The 17,793-nt window shown below is 41.2% G+C and overlaps 1 protein-coding gene across 2 annotated transcripts in view; it reads right to left on the reverse strand.

Moving 5' to 3' along the window:
- The window catches only part of BAALC (BAALC binder of MAP3K1 and KLF4), a 33,934-nt gene extending 16,752 nt beyond the window's left edge, over positions 1-17,182 (reverse strand). The window contains exon 1 of one of the 2 annotated variants that reach the window (XM_032676686.1): positions 16,829-17,050. In XM_032676686.1, coding sequence (XP_032532577.1) covers positions 16,829-16,991 — 163 coding nt within the window. In that variant the 5' untranslated portion in view covers positions 16,992-17,050. Of the gene's footprint in view, positions 1-16,828 lie in introns of both variants that reach the window. The other variant, XM_032676607.1, reaches the window with a different exon arrangement.
- Positions 17,183-17,793: the final 611 nt, after the last annotated feature.

Here is a 17,793-nt window from a genome sequence, read left to right on the forward strand (position 1 = left end):
GTAGATTTTTGTCATCTGCAGATCTCCATTGGCTTCTCTACACACACAGCTCGTTGCATGACCGATAGTTTAGGACCTGGAGAAGCTCCCCTTAAATCTGTTGCAGTTCTGGGAAATGAAGGGGTTAGGTGGAAATGAAGGGGTTAGGTGTGAGCATGACAAATCAGACTAATAGGGGTGGGAAGGTTGCTCTATTCATGGCCTTGAACATTTTTTTCACCAGAAGTTGAGAAAAGAAATTCAGGAAAAATACATTTCTTACTGTTTTGACTATCAGCAATCAAATAAATGACTGATTTGCTTTCTGCTCTAGCTGTGTGGATATACATGCATTGCACAACATGATATTGGACAGCATAAATGAATTTTCTCATCTTATTGCATTAACAAAAATCAGTTGTCATTTATGGTGAGTGCAGAACACTAAACATCTGGTTGCAACACTGGGTCTAAAATACAAATACAAAGAGCAAGAGGGATGCATGACTGTAGCTCTCAATTTAGCTTTTGTCAAAGCTCATTTATGAAGAGCTTTATGTTAAAAGAGAAAAAAAAGGCAAATTTACTAACTGGCATTGCAGGTATCAAACCCGAAAGAATTAAGGGGTCACAGACACTAAATGAGAAAAAATTATCTGGAAAACCAATGACAAATCATTGCTATTTGAAGTGACATTGTATCATCAAAATCTTCTTCCACGAATCAGGTGGGAATTCAAACACAGTGTTAAGGGTATTAAAAGGGAAGCAAAGTCCTGAATTCTTTCTCAGAAATCTGTAAGAAAAGCTGCATTGTCAGTAGAAAGCAACATCAGTAGCAGCTAGCAAAGGCAACGACTAAAATCAATAAAGCTTCAACCAAATATTCAAAGCCTTGATATTGAAAATATTTAAAGTTTTGTGAATTAAATCATCTTTAAGGTCCCTTCTGATCCAAGCCATTCTATGATTCTATGAGTTAAGAAGTCTAAATACAAACTAGTCACTGCATTTCCCTGAGCAGTCAGAAGATGGAGTCAGAGTTTTCCAAAGACAATTTAACTTGCAGTGGTGGTAACTAATAATGCTAAGTCATCTAGTTTTTGATAGAAAAAAATTGAGCTGAAACTTACTACTTATTTTAAAAAATACTTCAGCATTTGGAAACTTTTCTGCTAGATATAAAATCTAATTTCATTCTCCCATCTAAGTTTAGATGCAACTTCCATAAAAGAGTAAACCTCACCTCTCCTGCATCTCTCAAAATCCACACCTACTTCTGTTTTAGGTCTTCTCTCTTCCTATCACTCCACAGTGCCAAATGAGAAGCAACACAATGAGTTGGTGCAGAGCAGTAAGTGATACAGACTGGTATTGTAGACAAAACCAGTTATCAGGGAGGGAGATGGAAAGGCAATTAGCCATGTGTGAGTCAGAGCTCTAAGCCAGGAGTCCACTGCTTCCCCTTGCAGAGGAGCTGTGAGAACAAGCTTGAGCACAGCTTCCAACAGGCAAACTGCACTAGGCATTACATACTAATTCCATTAATTGAATCTCTGACATTTCAAACATATATGAATTACGAGTTTTATCCTTCTGTGGAGTCATCCTAGAATTTACTTTCCACTGTGTGTCTCTTTGGCCATCTGGCCTCTGACTAAATTGTCTGGTGAAACAGCTGTCGGCTGAAAAGCCATTTTGTTATTAAGCACAATTGTTCATTTATCAGACTGTGTTGCATCTTTTGGTCTCACACAGAACAATTATTCTTGCATGAATCCATTTCTGCGGGCTGCTAGAAAATCTTGAACCTGAAAATAGTATATCTGGTTCATTTTTTGTCTCTTTTAGTGTGCAGCCTGAGCATCCTTGTTGCATTCTGCATTGCAGGGGTGAGACTTTTATTTGCAATACTTGTCAGAAATAAACCAGGTATCAGTACCTGATCCTTCCACTATCACTACTATATTTTTATATGGATGACCTAGTGGTCACCAATACTAGGTAAAAAGCTTTTTTATTTTATCTTGAAATATGTTTGCTATTCTGAAGTTAAGAAACTATTTTAAATTTTTTTTTCATTGGCAAATAGATGCTTTAGAGAGTGTGCAAGAGTTTAAAGATTTCAGTGACTTGTTCTTTATGTATGAGCACTGAGCAGAAATTACAATGAAAATGCATGAGCAGTGGACTTAAGAGCACAAGGTTTGCTCTTATAGAGCACCTTCTTACAGACTAGATACATAACACAAAATGTTGATTGCAAACCAGAGATGATGTTAAGAAAGAATTAGGAACACATGGTTGTTCTTAAAATAGCAAATACTTTTGCATTGTTATTTAGGGTTTGCCACAGTACACAAAAATGGAACAGTTAACTCTCTTCTTTTGTACTATCTGGAATTTATGAGCCAGCAGGATGGCAATACTAAGGGTCTTGCCTCAGTGTCATCTAAAACAAGAAAATTGTTGAGATATTTATGCCATCCTCACAGCATGGGTTTGATGAACTCTTTGGTCTTTCACTGCAGAACTTCAGTTTACACCAGTTGTTAAATCACTGTAGAGATTTAAACGAATGGGTTCAGTAATGTTGTTCTCATTGTCATGTTCTTTGCCACAACACCCTCCTGCCAAAACTCTGTGGGCCTCTTGAGGCCAGGGAAAACTGCAGATTCCATCTCAATGCTCGTCAAGTATTTTATTTCCAAATGAACTGACGAGACTAGAATATTCTTATGGTTCCATTCCCAAAACCAGGGTTTCTGGCTGATTATTAAATACCCATCAATGTGATGGTGAACCTTCCATCAGGAATGGCTAGTCAGTGTTTGGGGAACTGTTCCCTCTGCGGAGAAGAATGGATGACAAGAGGCAGGTATTTCATTGCATGTAATCAGATTTATTTATAACAAGCATACATGAGTTCTCTCTCAATGGTCGCAGGGAGAACACCCCTGCAGCAGCCCCATTGCTCACAAATCCAAGTCCATCTTTCCAGCACAAAATGTGTTTAAAAGAACTTGTCCTCTCATGGCAGTGCTCGCTGCCAGCTTCCTCTATGCTAGCTTGTTGGGCTGCACAGGCACGCCAAGTCCTGCCTTTCTTACCAGGCCAACAGAATCCTTTAGGCTGCAGTTTGACAAACTTTTTTTGAGAAGCATCAGGGGAAAAATGGGTTATTTTAAAACTGAAATCAATCCCTAGTTATTCTTCTCCGAATGACGCGAGCAGTCAGACTGGCACAACTTGGGAGGTAGCACAGGAATCGAAACAAGCAGCTCTGCAATAAAACAAAACAAACCTGACCCCCACTCATCCAGCCACACTCGTTCTTCTCACTGAGCTGCCCTGCTGAGCTGTCTAAATCTTCAGAGGTATATACATTGCTTCCAGCTACACCTACGTCAGGGGACAGGTATTTGTTTAGTCCATTTAGCCTGGATTCACCAAAGCTTCCCATTGTGTTACAGCAAAAACAGTGTCCCAGAGCCGACGATCGGGATCAGGATGTGATACAACTGACTGATACAAAGATGCTTTTTTCTAAAATGTCTTTCACTAAAATGTCTGATGATTTACACCAAATGATGGCAGTTCAAATAGGTTTTGTTATGTGTATTTTCACATGCACAATTTGAATAGATTTGAAAAACCAAATTTGCCCAAGTTTGGGTTTGGGTTTTTTTTTACCTGACTAAAACACTGGTATTTTGTTCAAGCTTCCCAAAATATGAAAGTTTGGGAAAATTTGGATATACACAATAATCAACTCCAGTCATTACCTTTGACAAACCAAAACTAAAAATCCATCCCTCTGGATATCTGGGTATGTTTTAGCTGTTTCACAGTTCACAAGAAGGACATATAAGAACAGTTTTACTATTATGTCAAAATGTAATGAACATAAAGCCACCTAAAATCAGAGGCATCTCAATATAAATAGGAAGATCAGAAAGCTGGAATGATTTTGTCTGAAATATGTATTCTATGTGGAGAACAACAGGCATATTAAAGGTAATATAAACTCCTAGAAGACGATAAAGAGAACAGAGCATGTTGATTGTCACTACTAACACAAAAACAAAGGCATTGGGATTTTTATATAGCTCATATAAACACTATAAATAAAATTAACTCTCCAAGAACTGCTGCTACTCATAATTAATAGTTTATCCTAACATTGAATATTCAGGCTGCCAGTGGGACACCAAGTTTTTCAAGTCTTTCCAGATTAACCTCTTACTCTCTCTGCTGTAAATGTAATGAAAAATTCAGTGTGTCCAAGCAAACACCAAAATTAGTTTTTAGAAGGAAGGCTTGAACACATCAATGCTTCTCCTATCTTAAGTCTCTAAAATTGTCTTTATTAATTATTCATAGATATAATCATAATGATTCTTTTTATTTCACACTATTAAGTCATGTATTAATGCCAGGTAGAACATGGCCATTTTGTAAAGAACAGAAGTTTTTTTCATAACAGAATTGTAGGCTATAAACTCTTCTGTATTGTGCAAAGGCATCTTTCAGTTCTTTAATGTCACTTGGAAATCTGATGCAAATTCACCAATGGATTCAGAGGATTCTGTCCATAATGCCTGTTTTTCTCTGATGACTGTAGTGTATTTATACCATAACTTCTCTCTCAACATCTCCCTCTCTGCCTCAACTGTCCTTCTGCCTCACTTTTCTAGGAGCAAGAGTCACCAATTCCCATCTCCAAGCATGTTCTATGAAACCTCTCAGCATGTGCTAGCATGTGTTCTTTTGTCTACATTCCCAATAATTTTTAAATTTTGAATGAATTTTCATAAACTGCCAGACAGCACCATCCTTATTTTGTAGTTTAGGAGATACATATTCAAAATTGCAGTCTGCAAAACTGCTTATGTTCATTCAAAATGCTTAAATCATGTAACCCTAAAAAAACCCCACACATTCACACAGGGAGGGAGGAAGAAAGCTTTTAAAATAATCCTTTTAGTAAATAGGATGTTCATCACAAAGAAGTAAAAAAAGAATGTAAAATATGGAATGGTAATTTAAGACATTAGATCTGTACTTTTTATTTCTTCTGATTTCTTTTATTACAAGGAAAACACTAGTGATCACAAAACCAAGGATATACATTGCACACATGCTGCTCTGGTTGTTCATACAGTCTGGTTACAACTAAGAATTTAAACTATTCTTAATGACAGTATCTCAAAAAGAGGAGAAGAAATTTTTACTCTTAACTCTTTCTAACCTGATGTTACCGTGGAAATAAAGATGATGTGAAGGGGGGTAAATAATGATTAATTCAGTTTATGAAAGTAAAACTGGTCTAAAAAACAAAGTAGCGACATGGATTGACAGCTGGCCCAGAGAGAGAGGGACAAAAGAGAACTAGGGGTAGTGATTTTGTAGCCCTTAAATATCAAGACCACAGGGAACTTCTCAAACCACAGATAAAGGCAGGTCTGCCTGGATCTCTTGCACAGACTTCATCAAAAGAGTACATCTCAGTAAGATTCAAGATGACCTGTGACAAACAAAATCAGCAATGTTGCAATAGTTAATGCTGTCAAGACGCTCGGGAGGGGTGTGAAGCCTCATAGCAAGGAGACAAAGTTAATCTTAGCCAAAAAATTAGATCTTTGTGGAAAAAGTTATTCCATGTTTGTTTGTTATGCTATTCTCCCACTTGAGTTTAAAGCAACAGGCAGTGACCAAATCTGGACATGAATTCCCACCCAAATATGCTCTAGATCTGACTCAGTACTGTGTGTGACCCTGTGCTGTCATGTGTTCTGTTATGGAATAACAAGCACACGTGTTTAAAGTGGGTAGCTGTTGATTAGTACGCTAAATTTATATCTATGGAATCAACTACAAACACAAACCACCGAGGTTCAATTTTCTGGTTCAGCAACACCCTTTTTATTTATCGTGACTGTTAACTCATGCATAATGCATAAGATGCTGGTTTAGAAAATGCCTGCCTAATAAGATGCTGCACTGTAAAGATGGACTCTCAAAAAACTCACAGTGAAGACAAATGAAGAGTGTTATCATCACATGCAGTTGCTTCCAGAGGAAATATGTGTCTGTAATCATCACCGAGTTTCTTGCTTTTAATGCTATAGACTGTCAGTAAGTACAGAAAGCACTGAAATACCTGTTCCCTCTGGCTGTTTTCCTGAATTGCTATATATTTTTGGGAAAGCCATGCACCTACAGGCCTGAGGGTTGCTTTGTGCTCCTGCTTCAGAAACAACACATAGCATGGACCTGATAAAAAATGAATGGAGTGGAGGTTGTGAAAAATGTCAGGTTTAAGTCATTTCCTCCAAAGCAGTAGCCTCGACGATGAGGCCAGATGCTCAGGAAATCTGCAATAGCTCTTTTCCCTAATAAGACAGAATTTAGAAACTTTCAGGCATAGTAGAGAGTGAGTTTATAAGCCAGAGTGAAGGATCCAGAAAATCTGCAGAGGGATAACCTGCTGCAGCAGGGAAATGTTATCAGAAACAATGTTTTGGATCAGCAAATACAATAATGCAATAAATTTGCTGCTCAGATGTTCAGAGAATCCAGAATGATTTATCTGAACTCTAACGTGATATGAATTTTAGACAGTGAAGCAAAATACAACAAACGTATTAATGCCTTCCTCAAATTCTGGAGATGGCTCCAAAGCTGCCTCCAGCCAGGCAGGGCTGAGCTGTGCCCAGGCACACCACCGGTGTGGGGAGGCAGCGGGGAGCTCTGTGCCTTCCTCCCTGCTTCCAGGGATGCTTATTTGAAGTCAGCTCACCCTAAAGCACAAACAGCCTATCAGGCTGCAAACCTTACATGGCCTGATTTTCCAGGTACAGGCAGATGCTAAATCTTTGCATATTGTATGTTTTGATTTCAAATTGTGATTCAGAATCATGGTACAACTATCTTACATGCAAATCTAAAAATGCTGCAACCACGTCTGTGAAACAAAGGTTAATTGTTATATTTACTACAAATAGGAAAAGCATGCTGCAACACTTTAACAGTGTGTGATCATTTCAAAGCTCAAGACAAAGGATTCTACATGGCAAATAGATTCCAGAAGTTGAATAAAAGGGAATTGGTCTGACCATGAAGGGAAGATAGGAAAGGTTAACTTAATAGAACTATAATCATGGTGCTAGGCAAGGACTCAATGGCAGACAGACAACAGAGTCTGATGTATGAAGATACAAGTTCTGATAATTGGAACAAGATGGAAGAACTGAATTTTCACTACATTGTGGAATACGGATCAGCTACATTTTGAAAGGCATTGAAAGCTGAGTACATTTTTTCCTGGGAAAATAATGAGGCAGAATGGATTAAGCAACTAACCAGTGCCATATGATGTTTCAGAAACAGATCACTCATTCCTCCACAGTGAAAAACTAACACACAAATAGCAAACCTCTGAAGTGCTTTTCATAGTACTGCATTTAGAAGGATAGTGCAGGGATCCGCTTCTCTACATGCAAATATACAGCCTATGTTTCAGTACTGCCTATGAAAAATACACCTTAAAAATTATACCCTCCACACACACAATACCTTACATCACGGGTGTCCAAATTATGGCCAATCAACCCGTTTTCCAAAGATGCTGGCTTTTGGCTCAGTTCCTGTCTGACTCTCTCCTTAAAATGCCAAGACAGAAGTTCCCCTCACAGGAGAGCACTGTGTGAAATGCAAAACAAGCAGTAGGCTGCTGGCCCCCTCTCAATCATCCTTCCCCCAGTGGTGCCCACCCAGTTTATAGATGGGTTCTGAACAGTGGCTTAGAGCTGTGGGTGTTCATGTGGCCTTTCCCTCTCCTTTACATGGTCTTTCATTCTTCTTTGATGTGTTATAATGAAACATCACTCATAATGTTTCAGGCTAATTTCCAACATAGACATGTAAAGTATTACTATCATTCTTCTTACCTAGCTAATCATGCATGGAATTTTAAGATGAGCAGATAGCATCATTTCAATTAATCACACTGAGGAGCAGCAAAAATATTTAGGCAGACTAAACGTAAATCCTTATGAAAAACATTTAAATGTACATGAAATTTGAGCTGAAAGGACTCTTCAGTTTTGCTCACCAAGGTTCAACTGCTGGAAATTGAAGCTAAAGGTTCCAGGTAATACATTGTACATTTATTTTAACAAATAGTGATTAACTAGTGGCCTAACTTACAAAGGCTTAGGCAAAATGTCAGCCACTGGAAAGCTGTAAATTCAGTCTGAATGTCCCAAAAATATGCTCCATATGGAAATTAACAGAGGAAAGACCAGTGGGCTGTATGGCCAGCTGACATTCCAGCCTTACAGTCTATGAATATACAAAAGGATACTGCTGACTTAAGTGGTTCACATTATGACTACAAACATAAACTGCTTTGGCTCAAGGTATCTGTATGTATTTTGATTTAATTCATTCCCAGATTTCTTTTAACTGCAATCAATTTATTTCTGTTTGTGGTGGTTTGGGAACTGCAGGAACACCTGAGGAAAAAAGTGGAACTGGCAATATAATTTCTGCTTCTATATGAAGAAATATATTTCTATAACTGACTGCAGATAAAGACAAGAGAGATTTCTCTCACTTCAATGCTGGATTACTGCAATTTATGCTTAATGTGGGAATTTTGGAAATTTTAATCAACAGGCAATGAGGTAAACTGCATTCTGAACTGTATTTCCTGTATGCAACATATTGAACCTCTGCTTTGAGATTGGCAGGAGTCTTTGCTTAAAGCTAATTCAAATTTTATCTGTTTGTTGTGAACTCTACATTCCTAAACTGAAAAATACAGGATTAGAACTGTCTGGAAAGTGTAAATTCATTCCTAAGGAAAAGAAAATGAATTTTTAAATGTCCTGAATCAGCATATAAAGGGGCGGGGGTGGTCATGGGGAGAGAGCATTTTCCACAAGAACAATAATTTTGCAGAACAATTCACTTCTGAGCATCTTGCAGGCAGGATCTGTCACTGACAAAAGCCACCACTCAGATTTCCTGCCTAAATCCTTTCAGACACTCTCCCTCTCTCACCATCCCTACTCCCGCTGCAGGCTCTTCCCATAGTTACTGACAGCCCTCTGGCTCTAAGATTTCAATGCTGCAAGAAGAGATTTTTCCACAGGAAAATAATTTGGAAAGATGGTTCCAAGTAATCTCTCCTGCAAATCATCTCTATTGATGCTCAACAACCTTCTGCTTTCTCACAGCTGGGAAAGCCTTTCATGTAATTTAAGTGTTCATGCACATCATGTTTTTAGTGAATTTATTTTATCCGTGGGTAAATTATTATAATGGGGTAAAGTGTGGGTGATCAATCCTACTAGGTTTGCTTTAGATTGTAGGGGGGTTTAGCAAGACTTTTGGCCATTAACTAAATGGGCATGAAGCAAAGAGTAAGAGGCTTTGTGGAAAAGCTTGTTTCTGGGGTTTTTTTTCACAGCCTTTGCAGTGTTTTGAGACAATTCTTGAGTCAGAAAGTGCAATAGAGAGGCTGCTGAGGAAAGAAGAGGCAGCTAGAGGGCCCTGCCCAGCTCCTGCCTTCCTCTCCTGTCACAGGAGTATGAGGCAGCTGCTCCACCTGAGGCACCAGGACCTGTCAGGAGGATTCAGGAGGTACCTGAATGACAGTAACCACCTACCATTAAACAGCTTCAGAGTTGTTCCAGCAATTGAGTCTGATACATCTCACAAAATAGCAAGCTGAAGGTTCATGATAGAAGAAAATTTCCCATCTCTCAATTATTTTTGACACTTTTATTAAAACTTCACTTACTATGGATGCAAGCTTTTTATATGAGAATTGATATTTATAAAAAACAAAATAATTTAAAAATACTTTTAGAGGTGGTGGGAGAGATTGCTTAGTACAAAATAATGGGGCAAATAAGTATCAGTGATATTTTTTAACTGAAAAGTGAAATTAAGCCAGTATTGTACTTTCAAGTGACAGCAAAGATTAAAATGTATGCATCGGAAGAATTAACAGCTCGGGTTAGTCTGAAAAATATGGTCATTACAAAAGATTATACTTATCATACAGTCAAATTTTTATTTATCATATGAGTCCAATTTTTCCAATAATATCAATGCTGTTTTGTGGTGCAATAAATACTGTTTTAGGCCAGTACTGTAATCCTTGACTGGGCTCTATGCTGAGCAAACCCCAAGTATATCTGTTGAATGGGAAATGTCAGTGTTGAGTGTTTTCAGGTCAGTGCATTGACAACAATCATTTATTGCAGAGATTACCCACTTAATTCTATTATTTCCCTCTGTTGCTATCCAGTGCTCTTTATAATTTCCTGATCCATAGACTGGTGCAGAATTGTTATTTTTTTAGTGGCAAAATTAATTTTTTTTTAAATTTCTAAGAGAGGCATAGAGCTGGGTGGTGCATCAATGTTAATTCCCTTTGTCCTGCAACCCTTCCCACCCATGTCCAGCAGACATGCTGTGAGAAGTTTGACTAGAAGTCCCTAAAGCATATGGGAATGGTTAACTCCTCTGAAGCAGCAGGGGCTCTGGGCTTTTCCATTGTCTTGATTTGTCTCCACATTTGGTACTGAGTTTGTACTTCAGTACTGACAGCAAGGTTTGCTGTTTTTGTGGTCCTCCAGAGGTGTAGTGGGGAATGACACAAAAGTCAGTACCACTCAGAGGGAAACCTTTTGAATAACCCTACCAAATCATGCTTTCAGGAAATTCAGAGGGCTTTGAACCCACTCATCTTCCTCTTGTTGTACAAATGGAACCACCTACACAAACCCACTCAAGGACCACTCAAGAAGTGCTTTCTGTGTTTAAGAAATGGATCCTCATAAATGTTAGCACATAACAAGCTGATGTACAAGGTAGGGGAGACATTTTCAGAAAGAAGGCTGCTTTCTGAAAGCTAGATGGTAAAAATTAGATGCAAACTTTCTCTCCTTACTCCTCAGATGGACATGGGAGAGAAAACATAATGAAAGGCTCATGGGTTGAGATAAGGACAGGAAGAGATCACTCAGCAATTACTATCATGGGCAAAACAGAATCTACTTGAGCAAATTAATTTAATTTACTGCCCATCAAAATCAGAGTAGGATATGAGAAAATATAAACCCCTAAACCTTAAAACACCTTTCCCCCACCCCTACCTTCGTCCTGGGCTCAGCTTCACTCTCTATTCCTCTACCTCCTCCCACCAGTGGTGCTGGGGGATAGGGAATGGGGGCTGTGGTCAGTTTATCACATGTTGTCTATTCCAACCCTTCCTCCTCAGGAGAAGGACTCCTTGCACTCTTCCTCTGCTCCAGCATGGGGTTCCTCCCACAGGACACAGTTCTCCATGAACATCTCCAACATGAGTCCTCCCCATGGGCTACAATTCTTCACAAACTGCTCCAGTGTGATTCCCTTATGGGGTCACAAGTCCTGCCAGCAAACCTGATCCATTGTGGGCTCCTTTCCCCATGGGTCTGTAGGTCCTGCCAGGAGCCTGCTCCAGCCATGGGTGACAGCCTCCTTTTGGCATCCACCTGCTCCAGTGTGGGATTTTTCAGGGGTGGCAGGTGGATCTCTGCTCCACTGTGGACCTCCACGGGCTGCAGGGGGACAGCCTGCCTTCCATGGTTTTCACCATGAGCTGCTGAGGAATCTTTGCTCTAGTTCCTGGAACACCTCCTGCCCCTTCTTCTCCACCAACCTTGGTGCCTACAGAGTTGTTTCCCTCATGTATTCTCACTCCTCTCTCCAGCTGCTGTTCTGCAGGTTCTCCCTCCATCACTTCTTAAATATGTTATCCCAGGGGTGCTACCACTGTTGCTTATGAGCTGAGCCTTGGCCAGTGGTGGGTCTGTCTTGGAGCTGGTTGGCATGGGCTCCACTGGACATGGGGGAAGCTTCCACCATCTTCTCACGGAAGCCAACCCTGTACCCTGCCGCCTGCTACAAAACCTCGCCACGCAAATGCATTATATTATTATATCCAGCGTCTGGACTAATATGGAATAGGGAATTACTGTAATATGTCTGCAGTCCAGGAAGAGGCTGCATTTATTCACTTTTACTGTCATTCCAAACAGTAATAAGATCATCTCCTGGAAATATCACATCAGAGTCACTGCTTTAGTTGTTTATTAAACCTACCAGATTTTGAACCAACCCATTAATAAAAATGCATGAGCACAAAGAGATCCTGGTATACACATATAACACAATGATCCCTCTTAACCTAAAATACTGTTTATCAAATACTTCTCTGCAGTCCGATTCACAAGAAACCCTCTGCTGCACCAAGTTTATCATTTACAAACCGATGCTTATTCACCTCTGTTAAGTTCTTAACTTTGCGCATACCCAGGAGCGGATGACGGCAGGGCGGCCCAAGCCCAGCACCAGTCCCTGTTGTCATGGCAACTGGTGCTCGCACAGCCCGGCCCTCGGCTGCCGCTGCTCCCAGTCCTCTGCTGCAAAGGATGGAAACCCGATTTTCCAAAACTTCTGAACCAAAGGTTACATCCAAAACACCATATTCTGCGTACTGAGTCTTGATCAGAGCCTAGCTACAAATATGGGCCTGATCCATAAAACTTCCCGTAGTTGTCAGCAATCAGAAAACGGTGGAGCAGCAGCATGAGCCAGTCATTTAGCCTCAGAGAACAGAGCAAGAATTATTCATAAACACTCAAGTATATTAAGGGCAATTATACAAGACAAACTGTTAGCCAGCCAGATTGCTAGACAGTGATAAAATTTCTCCTGTATTCCTCTTGTTTTCTCTATTTATTTTACAAAGGACTCAATTCTTTCATTTCATAGGTATTTTGCAAATATCTTCACTGGACAGATTTCATTCCTCACAGTCCACTGACTGCAGTTATGTTTGCTGACGCCATGAGCAAGTTTTTCTCCTGAGTGCATGAAGTGAGTCTGTGCCAAACATGGATAATGTTTTTCTTTAATATGATTCAGGAAAAAAAGACTTTTCTATAGAAATAGTGAAAAGTAGAAAGCATAAAAACCAATTTTTTTTAGCTGATACTGTGAGTCACATAATGATTAAAATTCAACAAATGTTTTACTAGTTGAGAAACTGTATGAGGCCTGAGCTTTATGCAGCTTTTCATTTCTGATATAAGAGAATTATTTTTCACTTGGTTGGTACACCATTTCAAAATTAATTACTTTTATTTGCATTTCAGTAACAATCCCCAGCCAAGACTGGGGTCTTACTGTGCTGGTTGCTGTGGGAAAATAGTAAGGAGAAATCCTGTCCTAAGGCTTTTGCAGCCTATGAGATAAACCCTGATTGTAAGGGCTCTCTGACCACAAAGCAACATGTTGCTTTATCCACTCTAAGCACCTTCAAGTCTAATAAGGAAAAAATAATTTAATACAGCAGCTAACTTAGCCAATGAAAATGGAGAGAAATAGAAATGTGATGACTTAAAGCCTTCTTTAAAAAAAAGAAATTAATATTTGTTTATAGTTGATTTTGAATGGGTTTATAAAACACTTTTACAGTTCTGGTTTCTTGTAGGAAATTGTGCATCCTAAATTACTAGGCTACACATACACATTAATATATATATATATCAGCAAGTTATCCCAATGTAACACAGTGGGCTGTGCAAATGTGTTCCAAAATACTTGAAAGTTTTTGTATGGTTTTTGTTAAATTACTCTTTTCCCTGTGGTTTGCTTGTAACCCATGGTGACTGACCTGGGAACTCGCCTGTACCCGCAGATTCTTACTTCCCCAGAAAGTCATTACTTGTGCTAACACTTCCACTTAGCTGAATCAGACCCTCTAAAGAGAAGGCAATTTGTGCTAAGAGTTGCAAGGATCAAGGAACGGTTACTAAGCAGAAATGCAGTCTATTATTTTTCCCAGCTATAGCCTATGCAATAGCTGAATCCTGTGAAAAGTTCTTTGCTCTCATAGCAATGGATGTTCTTACGAGAAATGGCTCTATTGTAGGGGCTCATTGTGACTCTTTTTCCTCTCCTGTGGAAGCCACTCGCCCTATGAACAGTACACTTGTCTTCTAGAAGATATCTTTCAATTTCACCATCTGCAGTGCTTCATGAAGCTATTCAGTACTTTTCTATCCCTCTTCATCTTTATGAATTTATCCTGTTTATCATTACCAAAACCTCAGTAGCATACTGCAACAAGTTGCAACCATCTATATTTGTGGCTATTAGTGACTTCTTGTGACCTAAGTTACTTCTTGTGAACCTAAAACCATCTATTTTATTTTAGCTATATTATAACAACTAACATTGTCCTAAAAGTATTCCTGAAAAAAATAGGGAGATTACAATAAACTTTATTAAAATGGATGTAAAAAATCAAGCAGGGAAGTTAACAAATATTCTAAGAAAGCATCAATTGAAATGGGGCAAATGGAAAAGGAAATGGTAAAATACTTCCTTCCTAATTGAATACTATTTTAACTTTCAAATGTCTTTGTTTAAGGTACAATTCCAATGAGAGAAGGCACAGAAAGCTAAACGTACTGGCTGACAAAGAAAGAAGAATATAATGAAATTTGTGGTGGGATTTGTGGGGGTGAGATTACTCAGACTAATATAGGATAGTTCCTACCTTTTCCTCATTGATACGCTTGCTAATCCTGCATACACTACATTCTTTCACCCCTGAGCGATTTACTCCTCATTACATTTTGATGCCCAGTGTCTGTTGTTTTTTCCATTTAAAAGAAACCTGTTGACAATCACAGCCACCTCTTACTGCTTTTGTCCTTTTCCCAAAATACTTCCTTCATCTTATCTTTACGTCTCTCTCTTCACAGAATTTCACCAATATATTCCAAGTGAAAAATGAAAACAACTTCATCCTCTTTTCCCCATCCTCCTTTGGTGCCCCCTTCCCTGGCTGCCTCCCTTTCTGTGTCTCAGTTACAGTCTTCCTACCTTGACTTACGTCAGTGTCATGTCCTATCTCCCCATGACTCCCATCCTGCTCATGTGCCCTCCCCTACTCTTCCCTTTTGTCTCTCAATCTTAGGTGGTTTTCAGTTCTCACAATAAAGGCATGTTTTCCTCTTCATGTCTTAAACTCATACTTGACCTCATTTGCCCCTCCAATTTCTCCCTTTCATCTGTAAATTCACTTAACATGTTTCTAGTTCCCTAGAGTACCTCTACTTATTCCTTTTCCTTTCTTACTTCAAACCTTACCCTACTATAGCTCTCCGTGAAGTACTTTATGGCTTTCAAGGCACTAATTGGGAGCAGTGTGTGTTCCTCAGGTTCCTTAAGCTGCCACCACCAGAGCTGTGCCGAAGAGTAAATCTTGCCCTTACTTAAGTCCTACAGTTCCTTTGTTCCTACTAGTCTGTCCTCTCCTCATTCCCTTTCCTCTAATCTCTTCTTTCTTGTAAAGTTTCTCTTACCCTAATCAGTCTGTGTTGGACTCGAGTGTTGTCCTCGTCTCCTTACTGCTGGTATTCTCATCTCTAAATACAAATTCAACTATCACATGTTTCTGGGAAGAATACTTACTGGTCTATCTCTTTATTACCTCCTATTCAATATCAAGTCTTGGACTTTCTAGCTTCTGTTTATTATGTTCAGGCACCAATTCAAAGTAAACATGGCTAAGATAACGCTAATTGTGGATAGAGAGGTAACACTCACTGTGTTTAGCCTTCATGGCTGGAGACAAGACTGACACCTGTCATTCGAACTTACTGGCCAGCACTGTCTTAAACGTCTTTAAATTCCTGATATGATCTTTAATATGGCATTTCATAGACCCATTCACCTTCAAATGCTCATAATTTCACATGTGATTACTACAAAGTCTTTCTTTAGCCTTCAGGAGTAAAACAGACCACTTGTGACTTCTCCCTCCCTGTTGTATTCTGGTCAGCAGAGAGTCATGATCTCTCTATTCCAGATGACCTGTGATGCCCGCCTTTGTGAATTTTCACTCCTGCACTTCCATAATTTCTTTTTGGTGCTTTGTCACGTGCTATAAATCTCTGTAAAGCTACTGCTTTTCCTCTGAAGCTGCCTATAGGCATTTACTACTTTATATGGAAATTATAATCTACCTGGAGCAGTGACCACTTTCACGCTGTGTACAATAGGAAGCATGATGAATTTCTGGAACTAGGCTGAGATTTCTAGATATTGCTGCAATACATAATAATTCTTAAAACATTTAAAACTCCACATCAGATCAGAGCTCCTCATTCCCTTTCCCATATCCGTTTCTACTGTAATACCTCAGGTTCACAGCTAAGGATGTGTCACACTGACAAGATCTGGGAAATTCAAACTTGCAGGTCAGCTTCTGGGCAGCCCACCCTCTGGCCCGTTTTCTGCAGATCAGAAGGTATCAGAGGTAGTGTGGAAGAAGGCTGCGCACCTCTTCCTTAATTCAAACCTATTTCCTAAATGACTTGTTTTGCAGAAGAAAAAGCCACGTATTCCACAGCAACACCCTCCAAGACCAAGTTCTCTTCCCTTCTGGTGACGTTTTCCCACAGCTGCAGGCACTTAGTGCTTTCGCTCGTAGCCGAGCAGGGCCGTGAGCGGGTCTCTGGACCCTGAGCAGCTCTGTTAGCGTAGTGCCCGCTCCCGGCCGGGCAGGGCAGGCGCTCCGAGCGCTCCGCGGATTTAGCGCAGACTTGGGCGCCTGCATTTCTCGGCGGGAGCGGAATATGTTCCCCTCGCAGCAGGTAAAAGGGGTGCACACACCCAGCTCCGTGCACGCACACGTGTGTGTGAGGTGTCTATACAATGTGTGTCACGGCCGCTCCCCGTCCCGCGGGCCCCCCGCGCCGCCCGCACTCACCGGGGCGCGGCCCGCCCTGCTCCCGCCCGGGCTCGGCGCCGCCGCCCTCCTGCTGCGGGCTCTCGGAGTCCGTGTTGGTCAGCCAGGTGGACTCGGTCTCCCGCGTCCAGCTCTCGTAGTACCGGGGTTCGATGGCGTCGGCCCGGCTGCCCCCGCAGCCCATGGCGAGGCCCCGCTCACAGGCTCAGTCACAGCCGCCGCCCGAGCACCATCGCACTGCCGGGCACCGCCGGCCCCGCTCACACCCCCCGACCCATCCCTGCTCCTCCGGCTCTCCCCGGCTCCGCTCGTCCTTCTCCCCCTTCTCTCCGGCTTTATTATCTCCGCTGCCCCCCCCTCCCTCCTGGCTGTCCCCTCCCCTTCTCCTGCCGTTACCCCGTTCCTTCCCCTCCCGCTTCTCTCCACTCACATCCCACCCCCTCCCGCTCCGGCCCCCATCCCCGGGTGTCCCCCGAAAGCAGGCATTGCTCCTTCCGCCGCGGCGCTGGCTCTGCCCCGCCAGATTCCTCCGGCTGCCCGCGGCCGGGGGCAGACACGCCGCGGGCGAGAAGCGCTCCCTTCTCCCTGGGTTATGGATCTGTACGGGCAGGATTTACTCGCATGTGCCAGCGGGCCACAGCTAGCAAGGCACAGCAGTCCTCCCGGCCTGCGCTTAGCAGCAAGCGCATGTACCCTGACTGGGTCTTGTGCTCCGTTTCACTAAACCATTTGTCCTTCCCTGATTTAGCCGGGAGAGCCTTGCTTCCACCTTTAGTGTTAGCTGGTTTGCTGCTGTATAAAGGTGCAATACTAAGTGCTCAGCTCCAGAAATACTTCCGCTCTTTCCTCTTGGATACTCACTTTGGGAGGCAACAGAGAATATGAGATATCTGCAGAACAGACTATAATTTAGGTTTATGCTCAGGGTAATCTAAACAGGCACAGAGATTTTTGAGTCACTGATGGTGGTTGCAATTAGTATTGCA

The sequence above is a fragment of the Chiroxiphia lanceolata genome, chromosome 1, assembly GCF_009829145.1.
Source record: "Chiroxiphia lanceolata isolate bChiLan1 chromosome 1, bChiLan1.pri, whole genome shotgun sequence".
Taxonomy (NCBI): Eukaryota; Metazoa; Chordata; class Aves; order Passeriformes; family Pipridae; genus Chiroxiphia; species Chiroxiphia lanceolata.